The sequence below is a fragment of the Rutilus rutilus genome (assembly GCF_951802725.1).
Source record: "Rutilus rutilus genome assembly, chromosome: 9".
NCBI classification, from domain to species: domain Eukaryota; kingdom Metazoa; phylum Chordata; class Actinopteri; order Cypriniformes; family Leuciscidae; genus Rutilus; species Rutilus rutilus.
The window spans coordinates 25059239-25087028 of record NC_140223.1 but is presented as its reverse complement, the minus strand read 5'-3'; the positions used below and the strand labels follow the sequence as shown (position 1 = coordinate 25087028).

Sequence of the window (27790 nt, the reverse complement as noted above, 5' to 3'; positions counted from 1 at the left end):
GTAATGTTGCAAATAACAAACAGTAGCAAATACAATATTAGAAAGAAACAAACTGAATTAACAGTGCTTTAATTTTGCATCTATTTAACAGAAGTATTGAAGTAATAATTAATACATAAATGTAATAAACATGTAAAAATAATCACTGCATAGTCTTTAGTGTATTCATTACAAATAAACTGGTTATTATTAAAGCTATTATTAAAGGAACACGCCGTTTGATAAACAGTAATGACACGGACAGCAGGTTTATTTATCAAAGAAGTTGCTTTTCCAATTTGAGGATGATAAAACAAAAAAAATGAGGTCTCTAAAGCATTCTCTAAAAAAATGATTGTAGTTGAGAATTCAAGCGGTTTATAATTTGGACAATTTAATTACAACTCATGGAAGTCCAACAGTATTTTTCAGCTTTTTTTTTCAGAGTTTTTAATCTTGTAATAACAGTTATTGAACACAAAATTGTCAAGACACTTTAATTTAAATTCAGTAAGGGCAAATAAAAGAGAGTAAAATGTCAATCTCATTTTTAATGATGATAGGGCCAGGATGAATGTTCTCTGTGCTGTAGTGACATGCGGTCATTTGCCACACATCTAGAATATAAACACCAACATCCTGAAAAGCCCAGTGCAGAATTCTGTTCAACTGTAGAGAATACCAGTCACTGCCAAAAATATCCTATTATAAAGACAGAGAAACACAAAATGATCCATAAACTTGTCATCACAGAGTGCTTTAATTATTTGAACACTTGTTACTCTATAGACATTTATCACAGTCCGCATATTGTCACATCCGTTTCCTATTAGTAGTGTAATTGATTTTCCACCTGCATTATTGTCAATGGATGGACGGTAGCTTATTTTGTCAAGATAATTAAAGTAGCAATTTGACATTTAACGTCAATATTTCAAATGGTTTATTTAGCCTTAAACGATACCCTACCATGTGTACAATCTTCCATTAGAGATAAAATATTTAAGAGATATAAGTTATTGCTGGAGGAATAATAGAAATACAATACAATCCCATCATTGAAAACAAACCTTGAGAATAAGACTCGTTTAAGATAACAAAACCAGTTACTTTTGAATAATTCACTCTGGGCTGGAAATGTTCCTTTATTTGAACTTAAATTTGATCCAGTACGTAATTATTGTATTAGAAAGTAGAGTGCAAGAAAGCAATGGAATTATTGTTTTATGGGATGTTCAGTATAACATTGTATAATTCTAATGGTCTTTAATGTGATATGTTGTTTGTATTCTATTCTTGCATTTATTTAAAATAAAAAAAGGTAATCAGACTCTGAAGTATTGCACATAGACATACAGTGGGCTTGTGCGCTAGAGCTTAGGTGCTGGAAGTAAATTTCCCATTCATTTCTCCCATTGACGTTTTGGAAAAATCCGTATCTAAAGAGTTTCAGAGCATGTCTGAGGATAACCAGCTACGGCTGAACTCATAAGCATACAACATATCATTTCGAGTGAAAAAAAGAAGAGAAAAGTCAAAGGTAAAAGACTGTGTACATATTTTCATTTCCGAGCGAAGGAACTACTCATCCCATAAACCACCGCGCCTCACTGAAGTCGACTGAAGCCACAATCGCGAAAGAGCCTTTTGAGCTACTTCCAAATCAGACGACGGCCACGCGAACTTTTTCCTCCAGTGAATTTTAGATAGTGAATGTGCAGTTAATAGCAGTTCTTTCAGTAGTAATCGTGTAAATAATAGTGATGTATTGTGTATTGAATTTTATATGACAAATGCCTCAACAAATTTCCCACTTGTGGTCCATGCTCATTTTATTCATGAAGTTATAGTTCATCCTTAATTTTAATAACATTTAATGTATTTTCTTAATATCCACAACAAGTGAAAATTAAAAAGTGATGGTCAGCAAACCAGAAAGTGCACCACGCCACCGGTCTGATGCATGGACCAGTGCATGGTCTGCTCTTGGACCACCATCATATTCAGTTTATTAACTTGCCATGAATTATTACACAAATGTTCAGTAAATGCATGAAGAGGTATGCCTAGGGTAAATATTGTTTTGACAGTGGCATCATAAAATGCTTGATATGACTCATACCATATGAAGGCTATCAGCAGCCTAGCTAGGGTTGCCAACTGTCCCGAATTAGCCGGGACGTCCCGTATTTTGGGTCTAATTGATTTGTCCCGTACGGGACCTCCCTTGTCCCGATTAAATAGACTGCTACGCTGATCTAACCACAGACTGATAGAACAGCAACACAACACTTTAGTGATCACGAGACAGCATCATCCACAGCCCACACTCACGCGCATCAGACCATACGAATAACAAATTAGGCCTATTGTTTGATTTGCGAACTGAATCCTCTGCTGTCTGGTCGCTCCCGGTTCGATTCGGAGATTCCAGACTCGCGCTGACGGCAAATCCCTTTCACTGTCCGGCCAGGTTTAGATTTCGGCAAATCAGTTTTGGTGAATTCAAACAACATGATTATTGTTCATGAGTCCAACATCCAGCCACGCAAGAAAACATGAAATCTTCCTGAGGGAAAAGTATGCTATTACTTTCTTTAATTTCTTTAAAAAGTAGTGTATAATGTTACAAAAGCTTTCTATTTCAGATAAATGCTATTATTTTGAACTATGGTTTGTGTGTAATGTGACTTTTTTTGTGTGACCTTAAAATTCATTTTAGAATTAAATTGTACATAAATAGTTAAGCAAAACAAATGTTTATATCTGAGAAAATTTTAAACACATAACGTTACGAACCTGAAATGACATATACTGTGTGATACAGTAGGCTACAAATATTTTGAGTGTCCCTTATTTTCCTGTAAAGAACCACGATTGTCCCGCATTTTTCTTTTCTGAAGTTGGCAACCCTAAGCCTAGCTAAAGTGAACGATAATGCTTACTAACGTTACCAACCTCCCTGCAAAACTCACCGCAACTTTGTAGGTCTTGTCCCTCATGCTGGCCCTTACAAAACCCACAAGCTGACCTTCGGACACGCTACACTCACCCGATTTGAAGTGGTTTTCACCCCTTTGAACACTTTCAAAGCCATCATGGCAGCCAAGGAGATCATGATTGCACTGATAAGTCTACCGTGCAAAAACGCAACACAGGTTTTTTTTTTTGTTTTTTTTTTTTATTAATGATCTTCAGTCTTCACGGACCTTTGCGGGGTTTAACCAGACAGTTACACGAGTTTCACCAATCAGATGCATCACTGTGGGATTGTGGGATTGTTCAGGATTGTGGGTAATGAAGTACTTATCCAAGACATCGCGAATAAAAGGCATTTATCTCAAAACAAGGTTAGTGCCCCATGAACTTTTGGCGTTTATATGAGCATATACAATCGCTTAGTACAGCCGTAGCTGGTTTTAAGTCTACCATGTATACGTTTTTATGGCTTATACCCCAACTGTCAATGGAGAAATTGTATTGAATTCTTACTTCCGGCACCGGCTGTGGACGGGACTGTGATGCTGCGGACCCAGCGGACGTCGTACACAACGGTGACAAGCGTCGGAAGCGAGTATATTTAAATATTGAATTATTTAATTGTATTAACTGCCCTAATAACGTTAAAACATCATGAAAATAAAAAAATGACATGACGACTAATCGTTATAAAATCATTATTTATTTTATTAAAAGTTAAGAATCCAGGTTTGTTTATCAGTACCATAGCAACGCTAACTTCCGTTGGGATTTTCGGATAGAAACCGTCCGTAGCCTTTCGCAAGAGTTCAATTTTTTGAACGCATCCGGATGGCCAACGGACACGATTTTTTTCGCACCGCACTCGTTCGCACCTGGTTCGGACCCATTCGCATGCGGTCTGCGAATCTCCATAGGAAATGAATGACTTCCGGTCGTTTCGCTGCCGTATCGGAGCTGATTTCAACCATAGATATCATATAAAGGCTAGATGGCTCGTCCGCGCTGCTGGCCAATGGAGCTCGACATCCGCACACGGCGGCCATCTTACGACAGGGTGCTCGCTCACTCATAACATGGTGCATGTACTTTTAAGTAACCATAACTTGCTCAATTTTCTACCGATTTTCAAACGGTTTGGTTTGTTATAAACGTCAGAGATGTAGCTATTATACTGCATACATATGAATAATTATGTTCAAAATGTTTAAGCATTCAGAATTATAGCCACGTTAATAACGTTTGTAAGAAACCAAACCGTTTGTAAATCCGTCCAGATTTCAGCGAGATAAGAGGATTTGTGTGCGTGCTGCTCACTCACCTTAATTCACAGAGCCCTGTCCTAAGATGGCCGCCGGTGATGCCGGAAGTGACTCCGCCTTAAGACATCTAGCCTTTATATGATATCTATAGCCGTTTCTCAATACCAAGTACGCAAAGTTCGGACTTGAGTCCTTGGTAGTTCGGACTGACAAGTTCGACTCAGGAGAACGAACTCCCGAGGACGGGAGGACACAAGTCCGATAATTCTGAAATGGAACAGCAGCGTACTTGATAGTGTCACTCATGCAGCTCGCTCTGGCTACTCCGGTTATCTCTTTATAGGCTATACAAAATATGTTATAAACCACCTTTGCCTCTTTTCATTTTCATTTAAATAAAACTTTAACATAATGGCCACACAAATGTGGTTCAGGCAACGCAATTGATTATCTTAACTGCATATTTACAACAACACGAAATATAAAGCACAACCCTGACTCTTTGTTTTCATTTTAAAAATATGATGAATAAAAACATTATAATATTGATCATTAAAACGAACATTTAGCAAAAAGAGACAGGGTTGTGTCATATGTATATACAGTGAAGAGAATGTAGGCAACATGTAGGCTAAAATAAAATATTTTATGTTTTAAATATATAAAATAAAATGGCATAACCTTTTTTTTTGTTAAATGTCAGTTTTAATGATCAATAATAGCCATTCTAAAAGTATAAGTAGCCTAAAAGGTATAAGAAGCTATACAATAATAAAGCAAACGATTCAGTCAAACATAAGTCAGCTCTCTAGGCTACATCGTTAAAGTTAAATAGACTAACGTTAAATAGAGTTATGAAACTTCACTTTGCCCTCAGCTAAAACGTTTTGCCAGGGAACAAATTATACATTAATGAGACAAATAAAATAAATAAATCGCCTGTTGGATATACAGAAGACGATTTATATCTCATGTTAAACCACTAGACTAGAGACATCCGAGCCAGCGGCAAGTCAGCAGCAGTAGCCGAGGAAAGATTGTTCTCGGCGGGGTACGAGCGCCGCGCGTCCGATTGCCTGGTTCTCACAACTCCGAAAACGTCAGATCAAATTTTCAAATAGGTGCTATCTTTATAAATAAACCAAAGATTTGAGCTTTAAACAACTACATTCTCGCCTGAAATACTCTTAAAACTACATTTCATGACACAATTATAGCAGTATTTTTAAATTACACGGGGTTTCTCCTCTGCTATTGACGCTTGCTGGTTGGTGTGCGATGCATTCTGGGATACCTGGCTGTCTCGAGTTCGCACAAGTCACCTCTCGATGCATCCTCGGTAAAAGGGGCGGATCAAGAACACATCCGGGGATTCGAACTGGACTTGGCTAGATGTGAACTTTGAATTGGAACAGTACTAGGGCAGCGACTGATGACGTTTCACAAGTCCACAAGAACACAAGTACAGACAAGTTCGCATATTGAGAAACGGCTTATGATTTCAACTGCCAGTGTGAAGGCGGCGTAAGACGTGCTGTCACGCATGCGTACTGGTCCACAGTTTCCCCTCCCCCACACTCACAGAAGAAGCACATGCAGCTTTTGCAGAGAGGAACCACTTCGTGAAGTTCAAGGTAAACTCTTTTAATTTAAACCTCATTTTCTGATTTTGTTTGTTTGCTAGTCTTAATAATCGTAAAATGTTCTGCACTTTGTTAGTTGCATTCTGTTTTGTTGAATATATTAGCCCATGTGAACTAACACAAACACGTTTTGACCACTGCACATTATCTGAAGCAGTTTCTGATCAAACTACTTATTTGCTAGCCTGGGTGCCAGCCCGAACCCCGCCCACAACATTTTTTGGTCGGGAAGTTCGGTCTGGACTCGCTCCGTTGAGGAGCTATTATGCCCGAACAAAAATTGTTCGGACCAATCAAATTGTCAGGGCGGGCTTTATACGCTGATTGACAGATGAGCAACGGTAACGTAATCATCCACGTCACCAAAGAGCGCTTGATTTGAATTAGTTTACAACAAAGACGACTGCTGCTGGAGAATTGAGATTTCACGAGTTCACATTTAAGTCAGATAGAATAAATGCGTATATAAGATTTCACACAAATAAGTCGATAGAATAAATGCGTATATGACGTGCTGTCCGAGGAGAAGGCTGTGGGCTCGGTAGCCATACTCCCCCTGTATTCCTGGTTGTGAGAGAACAAGACAAGAGTGAGGATTCGGGGTGGTGGAGGGATGCTGAAACTGTCAAGGAGTGTTAGGTAAGTTGACAGAGTGAATATGCTTCCTCATGCTGATATAGGGTAACGTTAGACATGGTATTGTTTGATGACAAGTTGATATTGGATTGATTATTTGTACGTGCTCCTCCCGAACTTTGTTTATGAAACATCATGTGTAGATTCCGCCATCGCGTCTGTTACAGAAGATATCCACAGCGCATTCATTTTAAAAGAGGAACAGAGAGCCGCGACATTTTATTGGTTGAAAATATGAATGAAGAACATGCGTAATTTACTCCGTTGCTCTGATTAGTTGTAGGTCTATCCAATTGAGTGCAGATGTTTTTTTTTTCCTGGTTTGGTTGAGACACGCCCCATAATCAAATCTCTATGGAGCGGTATCAGACTCACATTCTGACTAGAATCTGAGTATGACGACGTCAGGCTACTTATTTGCCGCTTTATATCTGTAAATCCAGCTGCCTGGTTGGCTATTAATTTGTTAATTTGTTGTACTGATGGGCAGGGTTAGCTAGTAATTTGAACTGATGATTGGTCATGATTATGCAGACGCGAATGTTTACAGAATTTGAAACTGACAATTCTACAAAACGTTACAAATGTGTCACCTCGTTTTGAATGTTGTGTTTGTTATGGTATTATTTCTTTGACACTCAGCAATGGGATAGCTGGACGCGCCAATTTCGAACGAGGCACCTCAGAGACACGGCTGCATTCACTCAAGAGAGCGAGCAATACAGGCAAAGTACAAATGGATGGAAAAGACCGCTACGTTACATTTTTAGATTAGTTGTTTTAAAATCTTTATAAATAAATGTTTTTTTTAAATTGACAGGGGACGTTAAAAACACAACAATAAAAGCTGAACTCCAGTCAAACCGGTTGTTTCAAAAACACAGTGCGTGCTTATTATGATCAGTACGGCAATATGCAGGCAGCACAATAAGATGAAAATTGTGGTGTTTTTCAATCGAGTTTGTTAGCGATTATTTCGTATTTAGCAGACCCATTAACCCACCTCCTCATACAGACTATAAATATAGTATAACATTTTGTATAAACAACTTATTTAAATACAAGTTAGCACATAAACTGTAACAGTCTTAGTTTTAAAATAATATCTAATGCATGTGATGTTTCCATTTAACTCATTAACTACTTTGCACGCATCCAACAATTTGAGAAAAAAAAGAGAGGGAGAGGAACACGGGTCTATGCTTCGATTATGTTGTTTGTTCTTTTACTTTTGATTGATGTCATTTTTTATTTATTTTTAGAATACCATTTGATGAGCTGCTATGTACACCTTTAAGGCATATCCAAGAGATGAAGATTTTGCCCAAGTTGCTGCAGCTCTAATCAAAGCACATCCCTGTGAAAAACAGCCTGAAATTTAAAATGGCCAACTATAGAACAAAACTGCGTAAATGTGGCTGTAGTGATGTTGCAGTTGGGGGAAAGAGAGGTGCAACGATGGCAACAAAGTCATGCTTTAAAAATTAGAATTTTAATTAAATTTCTTGCCAAACTTTTCTAATGGGGAAGATGAAGAAAGTCAAAAATGCACAAGAATTGAACTTGTAGAAGAAATGAAAAAGAGGCCTCTAAACATGAGCCTGATTGGCAAGAAGATGGCCAGCACATTTGCTTTGAGATGGAAAGAAATCATCCACTCTGAACCTCCTGTTTGTGAAATTTTGAAGAAGTGGCCAGCACTTTTCACGTAAAGCAAGGTTTGTTTTCTTTTCCTCTTCAAAATCCTTTTTTTTTTTTTTTTTTTTTTTTAACAACCACTCAATGTTTGTGCTTAGATCTTAGCAGAATTCAATTGCATATCTGGGAAAAATCTGAGATCTCAGTTCTATGCAGCGTTTGACACGCACTCTGCACGCTTTTTTGAAATTTTCCGGAAAAAAAAGGAGGAAACCAGGGAAGAATACTTGCAACAAGTTAATTCAAAGGTATTCTTTTATGATGCTATCTTTGAATCATGATTTGCATATGATTGTTACCCTAGGCTGACAATGTGTCTACCTGTCTCTACTTTTTCGTAGCCATCTGATGTAACGTGTTCGCACCGCAGTACTTCAGGGACTTCCAAATCCTCATGGGGGATGACCCAGAGGATTTTTTTCGGACGTGCTTTGTAAGTAATGTTATTGGTGTTTCTGCTTTCTTAAATTGCCATTTTGTTTTATTCCATGAGAGTATAGCTCATGTTAGGAAAAATATTAATTCTGGCCCTGGGTATATTTTTTTTGTAGTTTTGCAGTACAGTGAGGAAAATAAGTATTTTAACACCCTGCTATTTTGCAAGTTCTCCCACTTGGAAATCATGGAGGGGTCTGAAATTGTCATCGTAGGTGCATGTCAACTGTGAGAGACATAATCTAAAAAAAAAAATCCAGAAATCACAATATATGATTTTTAAACTATTTATTTGTATGATACAGCTGCAAATAAGTATTTGAACACCTGTCTATCAGCTAGAATTCTGACCCTCAAAGACCTGTTAGTCTGCCTTTAAAATGTCCACCTCCACTCCATTTATTATCCTAAATTAGATGCACCTGTTTGAGGTTGTTAGCTGCATAAAGACACCTGTCCACCCCATACAATCAGTAAGAATCCAACTACTAACATGGCCAAGACCAAAGAGCTGTCCAAAGACACTAGAGACAAAATTGTACACCTCCACAAGGCTGGAAAGGGCTACGGTGCCAAACAGCTTGGTGAAAAAAGGTCCACTGTTGGAGCAATCATTAGAAAATGGAAGAAGCTAAACATGACTGTCAATCTCCCTCGGACTGGGGCTCCATGCAAGATCTCACCTCGTGGGGTCTCAATGATCCTAAGAAAGGTGAGAAATCAGCCCAGAACTACACGGAAGGAGCTGGTCAATGACCTGAAAAGAGCTGGGACCACCGTTTCCAAGGTTACTGTTGGTAATACACTAAGACATCATGGTTTGAAATCATGCATGGCACGGAAGGTTCCCCTGCTTAAACCAGCACATGTCAAGGCCCGTCTTAAGTTTGCCAATGACCATTTGGATGATCCAGAGGAGTCATGGGAGAAAGTCATGTGGTCAGATGAGACCAAAATAGAACTTTTTGGTCATAATTCCATTAAACGTGTTTGGAGGAAGAAGAATGATGAGTACCATCCCAAGAACACCATCCCTACTGTGAAGCATGGGGGTGGTAGCATCATGCTTTGGGGGTGTTTTTCTGCACATGGGACAGGGCGACTGCACTGTATTAAGGAGAGGATGACCGGGGCCATGTATTGCGAGATTTTGGGGAACAACCTCCTTCCCTCAGTTAGAGCATTGAAGATGGGTCGAGGCTGGGTCTTCCAACATGACAGTGACCCGAAGCACACAGCCAGGATAACCAAGGAGTGGCTCTGTAAGAAGCATATCAAGGTTCTGGCGTGGCCTAGCCAGTCTCCAGACCTAAACCCAATAGAGAATCTTTGGAGGGAGCTCAAACTCCGTGTTTCTCAGCGACAGCCCAGAAACCTGACTGATCTAGAGAAGATCTGTGTGGAGGAGTGGGCCAAAATCCCTCCTGCAGTGTGTGCAAACCTGGTGAAAAACTACAGGAAACGTTTGACCTCTGTAATTGCAAACAAAGGCTACTGTACCAAATATTAACAGTGATTTTCTCAGGTGTTCAAATACTTATTTGCAGCTGTATCATACAAATGAATAGTTAAAAAATCATACATTGTGATTTCTGGATTTTTTTTTTTTAGATTATGTCTCTCACAGTGGACATGCACCTACGATGAGAATTTCAGCCCCCTCCATGATTTCTAAGTGGGAGAACTTGCAAAATAGCAGGGTGTTCAAATACTTATTTTCCTCACTGTATGTCTCTTGTGAAACAATTCAGATTTTTCCTTCTCTACTTAGGATGTGGATGTAGATGCAGACTTCAGCGAAGTAGATGTTGGCCTGCTCACAATTTTACCCGAAGAAATGCCTTCCAAACATCCAAATGCCCTCAACGTGGACGCAATAAGGGCAATCGTTCTGGAGGGAACAATTGTTGTGGATGATGTCCCAAATTCGCCACATGCTGTATGTCTCCTTTTTGCTTTGATCTATGCTCTAAATTTAGACTACCCAAAGACAATGAGGAACACATTTGATTTCATTTATTCAACTCCAAACCCTTAAAAATCAGCTTTTAAGCTAAACTTGTGTCTCCTTACTTTCTGCATTGGATGCCTAAGCTGCCATGTTTAAGATGTAGGCATATTGGCATATTCATTTTCACTAATTTCAAGTGGTCACAAATAAGTTGTTACAGTCGCCAAGTTTTTTAAACCTTTCCAGAGCAACATGCTGTGTCAAGGTAGATTAAAGGTCTGTATTTCAGGGTTGTAAAGGCCTATTTTGTTATTTTTGCTGTTTTGTTTGCATACAGTGCATGGTTTGAAAATGTCATGACAACAGAATGCTGCTAGCCAAGAGGTCAACAGTGTTTAAAAGAACACTGATGTTTTATTTGCATTGTGATGGTCTTAAATTTACTGTAAAACCTTTTTTTTTTTTTTTTTTTTGTACAAAAATTAAACAGTTGAGAATTTCACACTTGTGGTAAGTGCATTCTTTGCTAGTTGAACTACTAAAAATGTTTACTTAAAGAAAATGTGGAAACCGATTGCACATATTTTTTTAAGTCTCCATAGCTTAAAATGGCAGATTAAAACCATGTTGAGAATAATAGTATTTAAGATGTTTGCAGAATACATTTTAACACTGTTAAATGGAATTATTCAAGAAATCTTACTATTAAATCTCCAGTAAGATTAGTAAATATTATAGAGTATGTTAACTAGAATTGACATTAAACTAACTTGATATTTATTACTTAATTTACTTGGGAAGAGTTTGCTTCCTTTACTTTTAGCTGATTATTATCTTAACTTCAGTTTTCCCTTTAAGTTTGCTTTGCAAAAATAAGGCAATCGGTTTCCAAACTTTTTTTTAAGTAAACTGAACTTGTTAAAATTTAGTGCCAGAATAAAATGTAACCATTTTTCTTTTCTTAATGATAGTAAACTGAAGTTGATTTGTTGATGAAATATCTGTGGTTAACTGTACATAAATAAATCACAGCAATCCTGTGCCACAGGTACTGCCATTGATCCAGGCTACAGCAGAAGTGATTTTACGCTACTATTTGAAGCGTCTGCTTTTGAAGTGTTATGAAGGCCTATAACGTTACCTTATAGCCAGTGTTGACAGTCTTGATTATAACAGTTGTATCAGGTGCCCGCTGTAACAATGCTAGAATAGCTTTGCGAATCCTCAACACTCTACGGGTGAAGAAATCCAGAGGATACGTGGTGAAATGGGCTCCCAGATTGAAGATAATGACTGTGTGGGGTTCTCCAGCCAGGTCATCGATCTCATTACTCATGTAGTGCAGACCAGCAAATGCTGTTTTCCCAGTGCGCAAAGGAAGGCCGTGAGCCCTCCAGTGTAAGTCAATGTTTTTATCCACATCCACTGCTATGCGTGGCCCTAAATCATATTGCAGGTTCATCTCCTTCAGGGCTGAAAAACAGACCCACAATTAATGTATCTATGCACTTTATAAATAATTGATGAACAAAATTAATGAACAAATAAGCAACTATTTATCTCACTTGGTACTGCTTTCAAAAAGAAATCAAACCACTGTCTCATAGTAGAGTCTCCAAACATGTAGATGTGTTTGTCTTTCAGGCACTCTGTTGTCGTTTGGGTTGTAAAATGGCGGGTGCTACAGACGAATGACGTCCAAACATCATTCAAGTAAAAGCCAGCTGGAACTGGAGTGTGTAAACCAGGGTGACATTTCTCTGTAACTTCTGCAGGACGAGTAAATGTAAGTTTTGTGTCAAAGGTATAAGTTTTCAAAAAATTTGCCTGAATAGGAGATTTTATTTGACTTGCATTGTCTAAATGTCAAAAAATGTATTATGTGCAACACAATTGCCAACATATCTGCCTCCTTGTACTGTATTATTCTGCTGGGTTAAACCATTGACCAACATACCAATAGTTTCATTTCCCTCTGAATGAAAAATGTTGATGATCCTTTTATCTCCATTGATATCTTTGTTAGCTTCCTTCCTGCCAAAGAGAACATGTTTGTCATTCTGCCTTCCATCAATGCATCAAATATATCAAACAAACAGTCAATCAAGTGTTCTTTAATCTCACATAAGCATTTCCTCCTCATTAGTCAGGCGGTTTCTATAACCACCCATAGAGTGGTACACAAGGGCACTGCATGGCAGCGATTTGGGTCTCTGACAGCGCCAAGTTTCTTCAGCACGGGAATCGTTGTATTCACAGCAGCAGTCTTCTGTTCCCATATGCTCTAGTCCATTGTTGTCCCACTTTACATTACACATCACTTGTTCACTCAGCCAGGTATTATTTGGTCCTGGTCCCTCATAATATCCATTATAGAAAACTCTGTCAGAGTCAGTGTCTCTGTGATGCTTCAGGACCTGCACAGCTTCACTGGAGTGAATTAGACGCACAGCCACCTGTGCCTTGCCGACCCACGGCAAGAGGAAACGTACAGAGTAGGAACCATTGAACAGGTCCACCATCTCCCCAAAAACACTGGCCTGTGACAGAAGTACATTCTCAGTACAACTCTCTCTGACCCAGGGAGATAACTAAATCAGGAAAGTAGTTTTAGTTAAAGGTCCCATTCTTTGTGATCCCATGTTTCAAACTTAAGTTAGTGTGTAATGTTGCTGTTAGAGCATAAATAATATCGGTAAAATGATAAAGCTCAAAGTTCAATGCCAAGCGAGATATTTTATTTAACAGAAGTCGCCTTCATCGAACGGCCTGTTTGAACTACATCCCTCTACTTCCTTCTTTAATGACATCATTAGAACAGTTTTTTGACTAACCTCCGCCCACAGGAATACACAAAAAAAGGGGGCGTGGTCTTGTTGCGCTCCCACGGGCACGGCCACGGAGAAGAGGAAGAGTTGCGTTTGTAGAGTGTGTTTGTCGCCATGTCGCCGAGACGCTGTTATTTTCATCCCGGAGTCAAATCACCTTTGTTTGGCCTTCCCTGAGCGCATGCATGCACGTTATGGTAAGAGGCGTGACCTTTCCGGGCAACGTGCGCTAAGCTGCTGTCGAATCACAACGTACAGGAACCGCTGGCACAATCAGAACTCGTTACGTATTTCTGAAGGAGGGACTTCATAGAACAAGGAAGTCATCAGCCTGTTTTTATGACCGTGAAAACAGCGGTATACAGATAAGTAAATTGTGTGAAAATACTGTTTTTTTTACACGCGAAACATTAACACATGTTATATTGCACACTGTAAACACAATCAAAGCTTCAAAAACACACGAAAAACGGGACCTTTAATCTAATGTGTACAATAACTGACCTTAGTTTCAGACCAGAATAGCTTGGCTTGAAAAAAGTCGCCTCCATAATGCTTGGATTTGTTGTCAAAATCCTTTGCATGCACCGTAACATAAAGCTCCTCACCAATTTGATAGCTCTCTTTCATGTTCTGAATGATGAATTTGGTGTGGCCTGGACTAGTACTCATGGACACATTTGTGATTGCTCTGTCAGGCCCGGCCCAGTACACATCCTGCTGTAACCTGGAGTAGTCGTCTAAAAATGAGCTTGACTCTTCTGAACTGAGTACTGAAGGAGAAGTGGAGTTTATATATATTCCTGCAAAGTGCATAGACAAAAAGCTGGGTGGAGGGTGTTTCTTCCTTTCAACACCTGTATAAGACCATATAACCTGCAAATACAAAGATTGTTATTAATCAAAAGTGTTGTATTTGGAGGAATCATGCTTGTCGATTATTTAACAAAAAACATCTAAGGTTATGTATTTATCCTGTTTCCCTGAGAAGGGAATGAGACAATGCGTCATAACGTTAACGCTATGGGAACACCATCAGGTGCGACCTGTGTCTGAAGTAAGAGTGGAACACGGCAATTGATTGGCAGACGGCAGTCCTAGAAAAATTGGTCTAAACAGTACAAAATTATGGTTATTTGGCTTGTAACAATAGCAGAACCCTTTTGGTGCTAAATAGAACCCTTTCTATAAGGTTCCATAGCTTTGATAGTGTTGACCTTGGTGTTATAAATAATATTTTTATTAATATTTTATTTTGATTAAAATGAGTATATTAGTCTTAGTGCTGGGCGGTGTACCGGTTCATACCGAATACCGGTGTCTATTTTTGTTATGATATGAATTTTTAAAATACCGCAGTACCGGTGTATGTCGCTTTAATATAACACATATACAATATAGCATGTTTCAAAATCAAAACGCGGCACGGTTGTTTTTATATGAATGTATCTGAAGTGAACTGACGGTCTTTAGAAAAGTTTCTTTGTTATTACGATTGAATCTTTCTTTATCTTTCCTGATAAAGCAGCGTTTATGAGCGTTGCTGCTTTGTGTACAGCCGTTACCGGGGAAACCGCTATTTCCAAGTACACCTGGCTGCAGCCTGCAGATCGGGGCGGGGCTGCACCTGGGGCGGGGCTGCACGTGCACCCCTAACGCTTCTCATTGGTTAGGGGCAAAGTGATGACGTCGATCGAGGCGGGGCCGCACCTGGGGCTTCTCATTGGTTAGTGGCACAGTAATGACATCGACGCTACGGTAATTGCGCTGATTGCATGCGCAAATTTGAAATAATACTTTAATAAAATGGTAAAGTATTAAAACAACTCTATAATGAAAGCAGCAAAAAGTAGTAGAGCGCATATCCATAGTTTTAACTATGCCTGATCTAAGGTAAACATAAGGAATTACAGAGTAGGCTATTGTGTTATATCTGTGTAGTATTTTAAAAGTTTTTCACATTCTGTTGCACTTCACTGTGTAAATTACAAAATTACTGTAAACATTAATGGCACCTTATATATGTCTTATTTTAATCATTCCTCTGTAATAGTTCTTGTTTATTTTTGGTTATTATAAAATAGCATTAGGTTATTATAAAACATTTATGCCAATAAAATAGTTTGAAGTTAAACTAACTACATACAGTACATTGTCAATCTCTGTATCCCATATTATGCATGCCAACTCAAAAAACCAAACTCATACCAGTGATAACTTTTATTTCAAAACAAAAACAATTGTGTAAAAGAGATATGCACACATACAGATAATCACGTACATCAACTGTACACACACACGCGTACGTACGTACACTCACACACAGACAGATGCGTACGTACGCACACACACACACACACACACACACATGCGCGTACACACACACGTATTTACGTACACTCACAAACACGTACATACACTCACACACACATACGTACACTCACACACACGTACATACACTCACACATGTACGTACATACACTCACACACGTATGTGCACACACACGTACGTACACACACACGTACGTACACTCACACACATACGTACACTCACACACGTACGTACACACGTATGTACACACACGTACGTACACTCACACACGTACGTACACTCACACACGTATGTACACACACACGTACGTACACTCACACACATATGTACACTCACACACGTACGTACACTCACACACGTACGGACACTCACACACGTACGGACACAGACAGACACACACACACGTACATACACTCACACACGTACGTACACTCACACACAATCTACTCAGCCTGAAAAAAAAAAAACAGTCAACCGAGCAATAGCCCTCAACCTCCTTCTCGGAATAAAATCCCCGCAGGACTCCCCTTCAGCCATCACCCACATACCCAGGTGGGCAGTCCTTGTATACTTCAGTGCAAGCACATAGTCAGTGAGTAGGGCACCCGGAACTCGCCTATATTGTCTGGAAAATGCACTCCAGTTCACAACACCTAATTAGGTAAAATACAGAACAAACAATATTGAATATTTTTGAAGAGAGGCATGATTAACATAGTACAGAGTCATACAAGGAATTTCTTTTTTATATATTTTAAACATATTATGGGAAAATGTTAGACAAGATATGCTTGAGTGTTATTGGCTTTGTCTGTAAAGTACCTAAGAGACTTACTTTATGAACAACAAACTAGTTAAAAAAGTTTGTCAACACAAACATTAATTTGGCTTGAGAAAGCCTATCCTAAAAGTTTGAAATAGTTTTAAAAGCTTGAAAGTTTTCATAACCTTATATTTATATATATTTATATATATTAATAACAATAATATCAAAATACATTTAATCAATTTATTCAAAGAAAAAAAATATCCTACACTGTATCTTTGTATATTACTATTAACTCTTAAATCCTATATTTCTTCTCCTGGTTTAGTTTTGCCACTGTATGTTTTAAAACACTGTATGTTTTGCCACAGTTTTAACCTATGGTTTTAACACTATATCCTAATCCCACCAAAACCACACACACCAACCCACACAACACACACACACGCACATGCACGCGCACGCGCACGCGCACACACACACTTAGACCTACACTGTCCTAGTTATTTGTGTTATATGATGAATAAAGTTACACGATCTCATTTTTACACCACTTCATTTTAACATCACACTAAACGCCACTTCAGAATTAAAAATGGTAAAATAAAATGTAAATAAAATTATTTAAAAAAAAAAAGAAAAAAAAAGAGTAGCTTGCCTGTAGTGTACTCACCATGCAGCGATGAACATCAGAAATGAAAACATGCTATCGACGTCATGACTTCACGCCACTAACCAATGAGAACAGATGTTGGCGGGAAGAGACGTGCAGCCCCGCCCCAGGTGCGGCCCCGCCTCGATCGACGTCATCACTTGCCACTAACCAATGAGAAGCATTGTGGGCAGGTGCACCCCCGCCCAAATCTGCAGGCTGCAGCCAGGTGCTTCTCGCTATTTCTGCCGCTCCTAAAGCGCCTCCTGCTGGCACCTCTTTGTAAACAGCCTTGCAAACCTGTATTAATACTAGCAAAGCCCGTCTACGGATTCTCTGATACTAGTGTGGATTTTTTTCTACAATATTCACTCATGACAGTAAAATAGGGCATTCTAAGTCAATCTACTGCAGTATTTCCTCTCTCACTCAGTGAAAAATGTGTTTTACACCCAGTCATGCTAAAAAAAAAAAAAAAACGTCATAAACCGTGAAACCGGTATAATTTAGAAAAAAAACGTGATGTGGATTTTTGGTCATACCGCCCAGCACTAATTAGTCTGTATATTATTGACATTAGTATTATCCATATTCATTTTATATATTATCTTATATATTTATATGGTTTTTCTTTCTTATAATATCGTGTAGCCTCTATTTGGGTTTCACATTAAAAAAAAGCATGTAGTGTCAATTAGGGACTTTTATTACTTGATTGACATGGAAAATTGTAGAAAAAAGACAGTGGTCTAAAAAACAGTTATTAGCTTAATATAAATGATAATTGACATTGAACATGACCTGCCATGATCACCAGTTGAAGTGCCCTGCATATCCACCAGAGGGCACTTCTCCCCAGACCCTTACTTTCCCACCCTTGATCTCCCATAATCCATTGCCCATACACATTATGCCTGATTACTTCCAGCAATTACTCATTACCTTGCTAAGCCCAGCCTATATAAACCCTGTTCACTCAGTCATTCATAGCGAAGTCTTGAATGTGTCTGCACTGCATTTCTGAGCCTCATCAATCTAGCTGAATTGATAAGATTTTAAAAGTTGTGTTGTGTAGTGTAGCTTTAACATGAAGATCCATTTGTTCTTCATGTCTTCATGTTAAGGCTACACTACACAACTTTTAAAATCTGAACAGATTTTTAAACAGCAGGCATCATACACTTGCTGGCTTTGTGAATGATTACAGAGGAAAAATGGGCATCATACACTACATGACTGAGAATCATACACTACGAGACTTGCAAGTCATTCCGATCACAACAAACTCGCGCAGAAACGTGCCTCATGTAAAAAGTTACATGCTTGATATTTTTAAAATGTCTTGTATACATTTCTAATCCCAAAGGTGAAAGCTACAAATCACAGAGCTTCCAGTATAGGATGGGTCCATGTCTTATCTCCAGGATAGTGTCAGAATTGTCTGAAGCACTGCATAGGGTGACCAAACGTCCTGTTTTCCCAGGACATGTCCTGTTTTCACATGTCCTGTTAGGTCACGACTGTGTTTGGAGCTCCGTCGAAATTGATTCATAATCCTTGATTTTCTTCTTTCACATTAATTTATAAACTAAAATTTTCTATTTTTACAGCATGTGAACATATCTCCGATACTATTCTTTATAAAAAACAATCAGATTGCTTTGATATCACTACTTATATCCAACTTTCCGAACTTCCGCTACTAGCCTTAGCCCGCTAGCATTGCACGCATGGTCTCACCTCGATCGTCTTATTTACACCTGTATCACTGAAAGCTACAATTCGCCATTATAGCACATCTGCTATAATGGCAAATATATCGGATGTGTGTCTAACGTTACCTTTGAGTGCAGGTGAGGACACGTTCAAGCTGCATTCGGTGCTGTTAGAGCATGAGTCCGTGGAGAAGCAGATCCGTAAACTACTAGAGAGGCAAGCTGAGCTGCGAGATCGGCGATCAGCACTTGAAACATCACACGCCGTTGCTCACAAGTCAGTTGTTAGTAACTTTTTGACTCCAACATCGTCTACTCCGTGTGTTTCTCTGCACAGGACCCGGGCACCCAGGACGCGATCATCCCTGGTTTCATTCACTCCGGCACCGACACAACACCATGGACCCTGGGTGATTCCACAGCGGAAGACGCGAGCCAGGACCAGAGCAAGGACCTCTCCACCCCTCCCGGTCTTCAAGATCTCCACCCGGAACCGCTTCTCCCCTCTACGCGAGACGGAACGCAACGCTGTGATCATCAGCACTTCCATCGTCCGGCATGTCCACGCTTCCTCAGGTAAAGGTAAGGTGCGCACTCACTGCTTTCCTGGTGCTCATGTTCTCGATGTAGCTGCACAGGTTCCCAAGATAAACGGTAAACGAGCGCGTCGGACCTGTCGTGCTGCACGCGGGAACGAACGACATCAGGCTGCGGCAGACGGAGGTTCTGAAGAAGGACTACAGGAGCCTGATCAAGACGGTACGCAGTACATCGCCTGAAACAACGACAGAATCGGATTGGCTCTTCTGTCGGACAACATCTCTAAGACGTTGCACACCATTTGACTAGTAAGTCAAAGTCCAAATCACAGTCTTTGCTGTCCCAACTTAATTGATATAAGAACCAATGTAGAACATTAAATAGAAACTGTGTCTATTCCTCGTTTAGTGAGGTCAAACATTAAATCTACTATAGGATCTAGGAAAAATCTAATTGTGATTAAAGTGTAACTTTTTACCTAGCAAGTTACCCATCTCCTTATCTAACTTTCATCAGCAATGCCTTCTCTCGTGGAAATTGTGTTTTGTCCATAGCTTTTCCCCCCACAAAGTTTTCCTTTGGAATAACGCGGATATAACCGTTAGAAATAAGTCTCTCTTTTTTCCCAGATGGTTTAACAATAATTTGAATTGCATTCTATCTGTCTTTGATGATTCTGGTCATATTCTAACTTAAGCAATTTTTTAATCTCCATAACTTTCCAGTTCCACCAAAGGAATATAATACCTTGATAAAAGCTATCCCAGCAGGCTTAGGCCACATTTACACATAGCCGGGTATTTAGAGAAACTAATATTTCCCCCCCTCCGTTTTCAAAAATAACACCGTGCACACAACATCGTTTTCAAAAAAGTTGTCGTTTACATCAACCCGCATAAATACGCCGTCTAGCGCCATCATAACTATGCCAAACCTATGGGTGGCAGTGTAGGGACAAGGATAAAGCCATGCAAGCCAATCAGAATCATAGATATCATATATAAAGGCTAGATGTCTCGTGCGCACTGCTGGCCAATGGAGGTCGACGTCCGCACGTGGCGGCCATCTTGCCACAGTGTACTCGCTCACTACTTCAATGGTGCATGTACTTTTAAATAACCATAACTTGCTCATTTTTCTACCGATTTTCAAACGGTTTGGTTTGTTATAAACGTCAGAGATGACTGCATACATATGAAAAATTATAACATACATGTTCAAGCATTCGGAATTATAGCCACGTTAATAACGTTTGTAAGAAACCAAACCGTTTGTAAATCCGTCAAGATTTCAGCGAGATAAGAGGATTTGTGTGCGTGCTGATCATTCACCTTAATGCACAGAGCACTGTCACAAGATGGCCGAACGATGATGACAGGTGTCGTGCCGAAAAGTGATGGTCCGCCGAAAATTGATTGCCGTCCGCGGGAGCGCGCGCGGCGTGTTAAAGCTGTATCGCCCAGTCTCTTTACGACTACAGCTGCTTTTATGTGGATCAAACAGACATAACGCGCACATAAACATCCGCTTATGTCCGTGGTAATAGTGATTGATGCCTAAAAGTGATTGAAGCCTCTAAAGGTTTTTTCTGCCCTGAAATTAGTTGATTTCATTCAGAAGAATTATGTTTGACAGATTATAACTCACATAGCACTTTTTACCTCTTGAAATACATGTAGATGGCCAGTACAACCATTACAATGCAGTATTTTACCTGCCAAAAAGTGATTATAGCCTCTACTTATTGACTGAAAGGTTATTTCTGCCCTGAAATTAGTTGATTATATTCATCAGGGTCATATCTGACAGATTATAACTCACATAGTACTTTTTACCTCTTGAAATACCTGTAGATGGCCAGTACTACCATTATATAGCAGTATTTTACCTGCCAAAAAGTGATTGTAGCTTCTACTTATTGACTGAAAGGTTATTTCTGCCCTGAAATTAGTCGATTTCATTCAGAAGAATTATGTTTGACAGATTATAACTCACATAGCACTTTTTACCTCTTGAAATACCTGTAGATGGCCAGTACAATCATTACAATGCAGTATTTTACCTGCCAAAAAGTGATTATAGCCTCTACTTATTGACTGAAAGGTTAATTCTGCCCTGAAATTAGTTGATTATATTCATCAGGGTCATATCTGACAGATTATAACTCACATAGTACTTTTTACCTCTTGAAATACCTGTAGATGGCCAGTACTACCATTACAATGGAGTATTTTACCTGCCAAAAAGTGATTGTAGCCTCTACTTATTGACTGAAAGGTTAATTCTGCCCTGAAATTAGTTGATTATATTCATCAGGGTCATATCTGACAGATTATAACTCACATAGTACTTTTTACCTCTTGAAATACCTGTAGATGGCCAGTACTACCATTATAATGCATTATTTTACCTGCCAAAAAGTGATTGTAGCCTCTACTTATTGACTGAAAGGTCATTTCTGCCCTGAAATTAGTTGATTATATTCATCAGGGTCATATCTGACAGATTATAACTCACATAGCACTTTTTACCTCTTGAAATACCTGTAGATGGCCAGTACTACCATTACAATGCAGTATTTTACCTGCCAAAAAGTGATTGTAGCCTCTACTTATTGACTGAAAGGTTAATTCTGCCCTGAAATTAGTTGATTATATTCATCAGGGTCATATCTGACAGATTATAACTCACATAGTACTTTTTACCTCTTGAAATACCTGTAGATGGCCAGTACTACCATTACAATGCAGTATTTTACCTGCCAAAAAGTGATTGTAGCCTCTACTTTTTCAGGGCAGAAATGACCTTTCAGTCAATAAGTAGAGGCTACAATCACTTTTTGGCAGGTAAAATAATGTATTGTAATGGTTGTACTGGCCATCTACAGGTATTTCAAGAGGTAAAAAGTACTATGTGAGTTATAATCTGTCAGATATGACCCTGATGAATATAATCAACTAATTTCAGGGCAGAAATAACCTTTCAGTCAATAAGTAGAGGCTACAATCACTTTTTGGCAGGTAAAATAATGCATTATAATGGTTGTACTGGCCATCTACAGGTATTTCAAGAGGTAAAAAGTACTATGTGAGTTATAATCTGTCAGATATGACCCTGATGAATATAATCAACTAATTTCAGGGCAGAAATAACCTTTCAGTCAATAAGTAGAGGCTACAATCACTTTTTGGCAGGTAAAATAATGCATTATAATGGTTGTACTGGCCATCTACAGGTATTTCAAGAGGTAAAAAGTGCTATGTGAGTTATAATCTGTCAAACATAATTCTTCTGAATGAAATCAACTAATTTCAGGGCAGAAATAACCTTTAGAGGCTTCAATCACTTTTAGGCATCAATCACTATTACCACGGACATAAGCGGATGTTTATGTGCGCGTCTGTTTGATCCACATAAAAGCAGCTGTAGTCGTAAAGAGACTGGGCGATACAGCTTTAAGGGCTTTAACACGCCGCGCGCGCTCCCGCGGACGGCAATCAATTTTCGGCGGACCATCACTTTTCGGCACGACACCTGTCGTGACTGCGCCATAAGACATCTAGCGTTTATATTTGGGGTGTTTCTCAATATGCGTTCTTCAGCGATCTTGCGTCCTTGTGTTCTCGTTTTACGTCATCATTAACCGTCGAAGTTCAGACCCAATTCTCAAGAACGCAAGTACAGAGGACGCATGAAAGAACCCGGATGTGTTCTTGATACTGAGGATGCATCGAATGCAGACTTGAGCTAGTACTCGCCTGGTGTCCCAGAAGTCATTGCGGCCGGTTCCGAGTTCGTTCTTCCAAGGAAGCTTGGCAAGACGTACCGGTCTCCACGAGAACACAAGTCCGTTCTCTGCGTTCTTGGAATTGAGAAACAGCCATGATATCTATGATCAGAATCCTCAAAATCGACAACAACGATAGCACGAGCGACTTCCTGTTCCTTTCAAAACAACAGACATGGCGCGAGGTTCGTTTGTGTGGACAGACAGCGAAGTTGAGTTACTCCTTAATGTCGCATTAGACTAAGGCAAGTAAAGCCCAAGACAATGTCGACTGGGAATCTTGCCATTCCAAATGTCGACATGTTGGCGCAATTATAGGGCTCGAGACTAACGGCGTCCTATCGTCCTGGGGACGATAGAAAACGTGTTTAGGACGAACAGAAATATTCTCCAGGACGCCTACAGGACGAAAGACATTTTGTATGTGTGTTCATTTATTACTAGACTATTAGGGTAACTTACTTCGAAAATGCCAAAATTAACCGACCAAGCGCTGACTACAACTGAGCGCGTCTTCTCATGCTGTTACTAGTTACTATCACTGGCCGTCTACTCACCCGGAGACTTGTTTCGCGGCACATCTATGGTTTATTTTCACAGATGAAAACGAGACGATAACTAAATAAAAACTAGTTTTGAATGACAAAAACTATGACGAAAATCTATTGATATTTTCGTCAACGAATAAAAACTAGACAAAAATGTTAGATAGTGACGATTTGGGAAGCTTTGTGGTAGATGCGCACAGTAACGTGCTGATCTACCCAGCGGCACACGGGTTGACATGCGCTGCATGTCTCATAAAACGTTAAAAAAATGTAAACGTCTGGGAGAATGAGTAGAGCAGAATAAGAGTGACGACGCAAAAAAAGATCTCTATTCGGTATGGTTTTCTGTGCGCACACACCCGACCCGAAGCGTGCAGCCATGCACATAGACAGCGCGCGAGTACTGAATTGAGCTCTCTTTCGTGTCTGAACGGACAAATACACACAACATTATGTTGAAATGTCCGTTTTGGAGAGTATTCACGTAAACTATGTTGGTTATGTCTTAAACAGTTTTGAGTATATCGGATGTGTATCAGTGCAATTGGATCCGCATGTCATTGGACATGATCCGATGTCTTAAAGTGACAGTGGGGAATAAACCTATTGCGGTCTGTGTCCTTAAAGGGTTAGTTCACCCAAAAATGAAAATTCTGTCAGTAATTACTCACCCTCATGTTGTTCCAACCATGTAAGTCTTTCGTTCATCTTCGGAACACAAATTAAGATATTTTTGATGAAATCTGACAGAATTTTGACTCCTCCATAGGCTTCCAGTGTGACCGAAACTCACCGGCCCAGAATAGTTATTAAAACATCGTTAAAATAGTCCAAGTAACTACAGTGGCACTACATTAAGTTTATCATGCGACGAGAATACTTTTTGTGCGCAAAAACAAACAAAAATAACGACTTTATTCCACTTTTCATTTCCTTCTCTCTGGGCCTCGTAGTGTTTTTGCGCTGCGCGTCTGTGTTGCACGTCATCACGCAACACACACATGACCGGCGTCGGCCAATAGTGAGCCTACGTGGTGACGTGTAACACAGACGCGCTGCGCAAAAACACTACGCGAACCAACTAGAGGTCCAGAGATAAGGAAATGAATAGTGGAATAAAGTCGTTATTTTTGTTTGTTTTTGCGCACAAAAAGTATTCTCGTCGCTTGATATACTTAAGATTGAGCCACTGGAGTCACTTGGACTATATTAACGATCTCTTTAATAACTTTTCTGGGCCAGCAAGTTTCGGTCACATAGAAGCCTATGGAGGAGTGAAACATGGCTCAGATTTCATCAAAAATAGCTTAATTTGTGTTCTGAAGATGAACGAAGGTCTTACGCGGTTGGAACAACATGAGGGTGAGTAATTACTGACAGAATTTTCATTTTTGGGTGAACTAACCCTTTAATAATGATCAAGCAACTAAAGAAAAAGAGAAAAGCATTCACTGCTCGTTAATAGCTTTAAGGATTCATTATATTTAATTCATACAAATAAATATGTCTGCTGCTTGAAAGAATAAAGAATGATGATATTTTTGAGATATGTTGTCACCAGTATTTTTTACCTGTTTACAGATAACTACTTTGAATGGAGCTAAATAAATATAATAATATATATCATAAACATTTTAATGGTGTTTTTATTATGTGACTAACAACTAACAACTATAGATGATAATAAAGTAAACATGTTTATTTTGGGACGGTTGACATTCACTTTAGGACGGTTCAAATAGTTTTTCAGGACGGAGGTGAAAAAAGTTAGTCTGGAGCCCTGTCCGAGACCAACGATGAGTTTCCTCATGTGAAGGAGGAGATAACGCGAGCCCATCTGACAACAAAACTTAAGGCAATAAGAGGGAAATACAGAAATTCAGTGGACACTGGACGCAGGAGCGGCCACGGAAGAGTGGTGCTCCTCTACTTAGAACTGTGCGAGCAGGTTTGGGGTGGTTCCCCAGCCACTACGACCATCGCCTCCGGCATCGAGACCAACGAGCTGGAGGATTCCGTTTCTCCTTCCCCCACCACATCTGCTTCGTCCTTGGTGGAATTCTTGGACGTCGAGTCTGAATCAGAGGTTCAGGATGTTGATGGAGGTGTGACCATCACCCCCACAGTGAAGCAGAGGAGAGACCTGCTTCAGGTATGTATTTATTGTCATGTATGTATTGCTGGCTTTGTTTAAATGAATGTGTGTATGTATCTGTGAAATATAAGATAATATAAGAAATCCTTCAGCTAAATAATTTATCCTGAAGGAAATTTCTTTGTCACAATTCCGTCCATAGTCTGTAAACATGTAAAAAAGTAGGGCCTAACGTTAGTGGTAAAAGGCAAAAATAACAAAAGTAATGAAGAGAAGTCACATCAGTCGTTCTCATGTGCTACAACATTACAGCAACGGGGAAGTGTTGCACAGTTTAATGTCTATTGGCAAAAAAAAAATCCTGTGTCTGTCATGAACATTTTGGGGAGATTAGCTTTCCATTGAAAGTATGTTTTAATTTCTGTATTCCTATAGTCTGTTGTGAATCGTGACGTTTACTGTTAAGTACTTGTTCATAGATTGATTATGCTGAGGGAATATAGGCCATCATTCATCATGGTAATATGAAATGTGATTATTTTTGTATAGATTTACTTATGCAAATGAGCATGTTTTAATACATTTTCTTTGTTCTACTCTGTAAAGGCTAAACTGAAGGGACACCGGCATGAACGGTTCAAGAGGAAGCTGCCAGCTGAAAACCAGTGGCTGAATGCCATTGAGGATGACAAAAATGTCAAGAAGAAACTTGTGGAAATTATTGAGACCTCCGAAAAGCAGGCATCCGAAAATTTCTCTAAAATAACAAATACCCTGGATAGGCTAACATCATCAATTGCAGATGGGTTTGCTCTCCTGCGGCAAGTTGTGCAGACACCGCCACATTACAATCTCTCATTTGATGGAAGAGGTCCTTATGGACCAGTTTATGCACACACGCCATCACTACACACACACACTCCTATTTCCAAAATTCAGCACCAATTCAGCACTCATTCCCACCCAACTCGTCAGCTGACCACCCAACGCAGTTCCACTCAGCACCATCAACATAACTGATTTGGCACACACACCTGTTGAGGTCATGCAGGGTCAGTTTTTATATACCCAAGCCCTTAAGGAGGATTAGCGATATTGAGATATAAAAAGTTTCAATTGATGTGCAATTGTAATTTGTAGAATTTTTTTTTTCCAATACTGGTACTGTATATTGGTACTGTATTTTGTTCATAACCTTATTATGTTATGTTTGTGGATGTTTTTATAGTGTGAAATGTTACCCTGAGCAGTTCCAATATTTTTGTACCAAGAGTTTAAAAATGGGTACTATATAGGTAGCCTTGAGTTAGGGCCTCTTGATATTTTTTTTTTTTTACTTAAAGTGCCTATTGCTTAAAAAGCAGTACTGAAGAGGCAGCTTATATACACTACTTTAGTCAATTTGTGAATTCCTCTTGAAGTCTTAAGTTTACTTGAAATATGCCTTTATTTATTATTTGATCATTTGCACTACAAATGCCACTTTGTTGCACTTATGCTTGTCTGATTTTCTGGATTAATGACAAACATCTCTTCAGAAATAAAATGTCTGAAAAATTAAGACGTGTGTTTGTGTTTATTCAATATGGTTCAAACCAGATCAACCTATTATAGAAAGCGTTCACACTGGACCATTTAGAATTTCTCATTCTTTATGTGGATAATGGCATTCTACCAAACAAAGAACATTTACACTTGGCAATGTCGATACATTACATCCAAGTGACTTGTAAACATGTACAATGTAAAGAATAGAAAACTGTAAACATATTTTCTTTAACATGTTGTAAATTTAAATGCTTAACACATTGAAATGTAGTCAAAACATACTGCCTAAATACTTGCATGTAAGGAGCACACAGTGTTTAGGTCTGTGATGAGCAAAAGCAAAATATTGTGAACTATGACAATAAGAACTTTAAACTTTGAGATGTCAAACAATGT

At 39.2% G+C, this 27790-nt stretch overlaps 2 protein-coding genes across 2 annotated transcripts; one reads left to right on the top strand and one right to left on the bottom strand.

The window, feature by feature from the left end:
• Positions 1–486: 486 nt before the first annotated feature.
• LOC311297366 (NXPE family member 3-like) lies at positions 487–18070 on the bottom strand (the record flags this gene model as incomplete). Its single annotated transcript, XM_084419614.1, has 7 exons — positions 487–681; positions 11725–12056; positions 12149–12352; positions 12541–12617; positions 12708–13123; positions 13916–14287; positions 18029–18070. The coding sequence occupies 7 exons, from the start codon at positions 18068–18070 to the stop codon at positions 487–489; spliced, it is 1638 nt and encodes a 545-aa protein (XP_084275740.1).
• An 898-nt stretch (positions 18071–18968) lies between these two features.
• On the top strand, positions 18969–27301 carry LOC311297365 (uncharacterized protein; the record flags this gene model as incomplete). The annotated part of the gene is made up of 6 exons (XM_084419613.1): positions 18969–19153; positions 19214–19452; positions 19507–19635; positions 24265–24362; positions 25568–25903; positions 26453–27301. The coding sequence occupies 6 exons, from the start codon at positions 18969–18971 to the stop codon at positions 26864–26866; spliced, it is 1401 nt and encodes a 466-aa protein (XP_084275739.1). The 3' UTR covers positions 26867–27301.
• Positions 27302–27790: the final 489 nt, after the last annotated feature.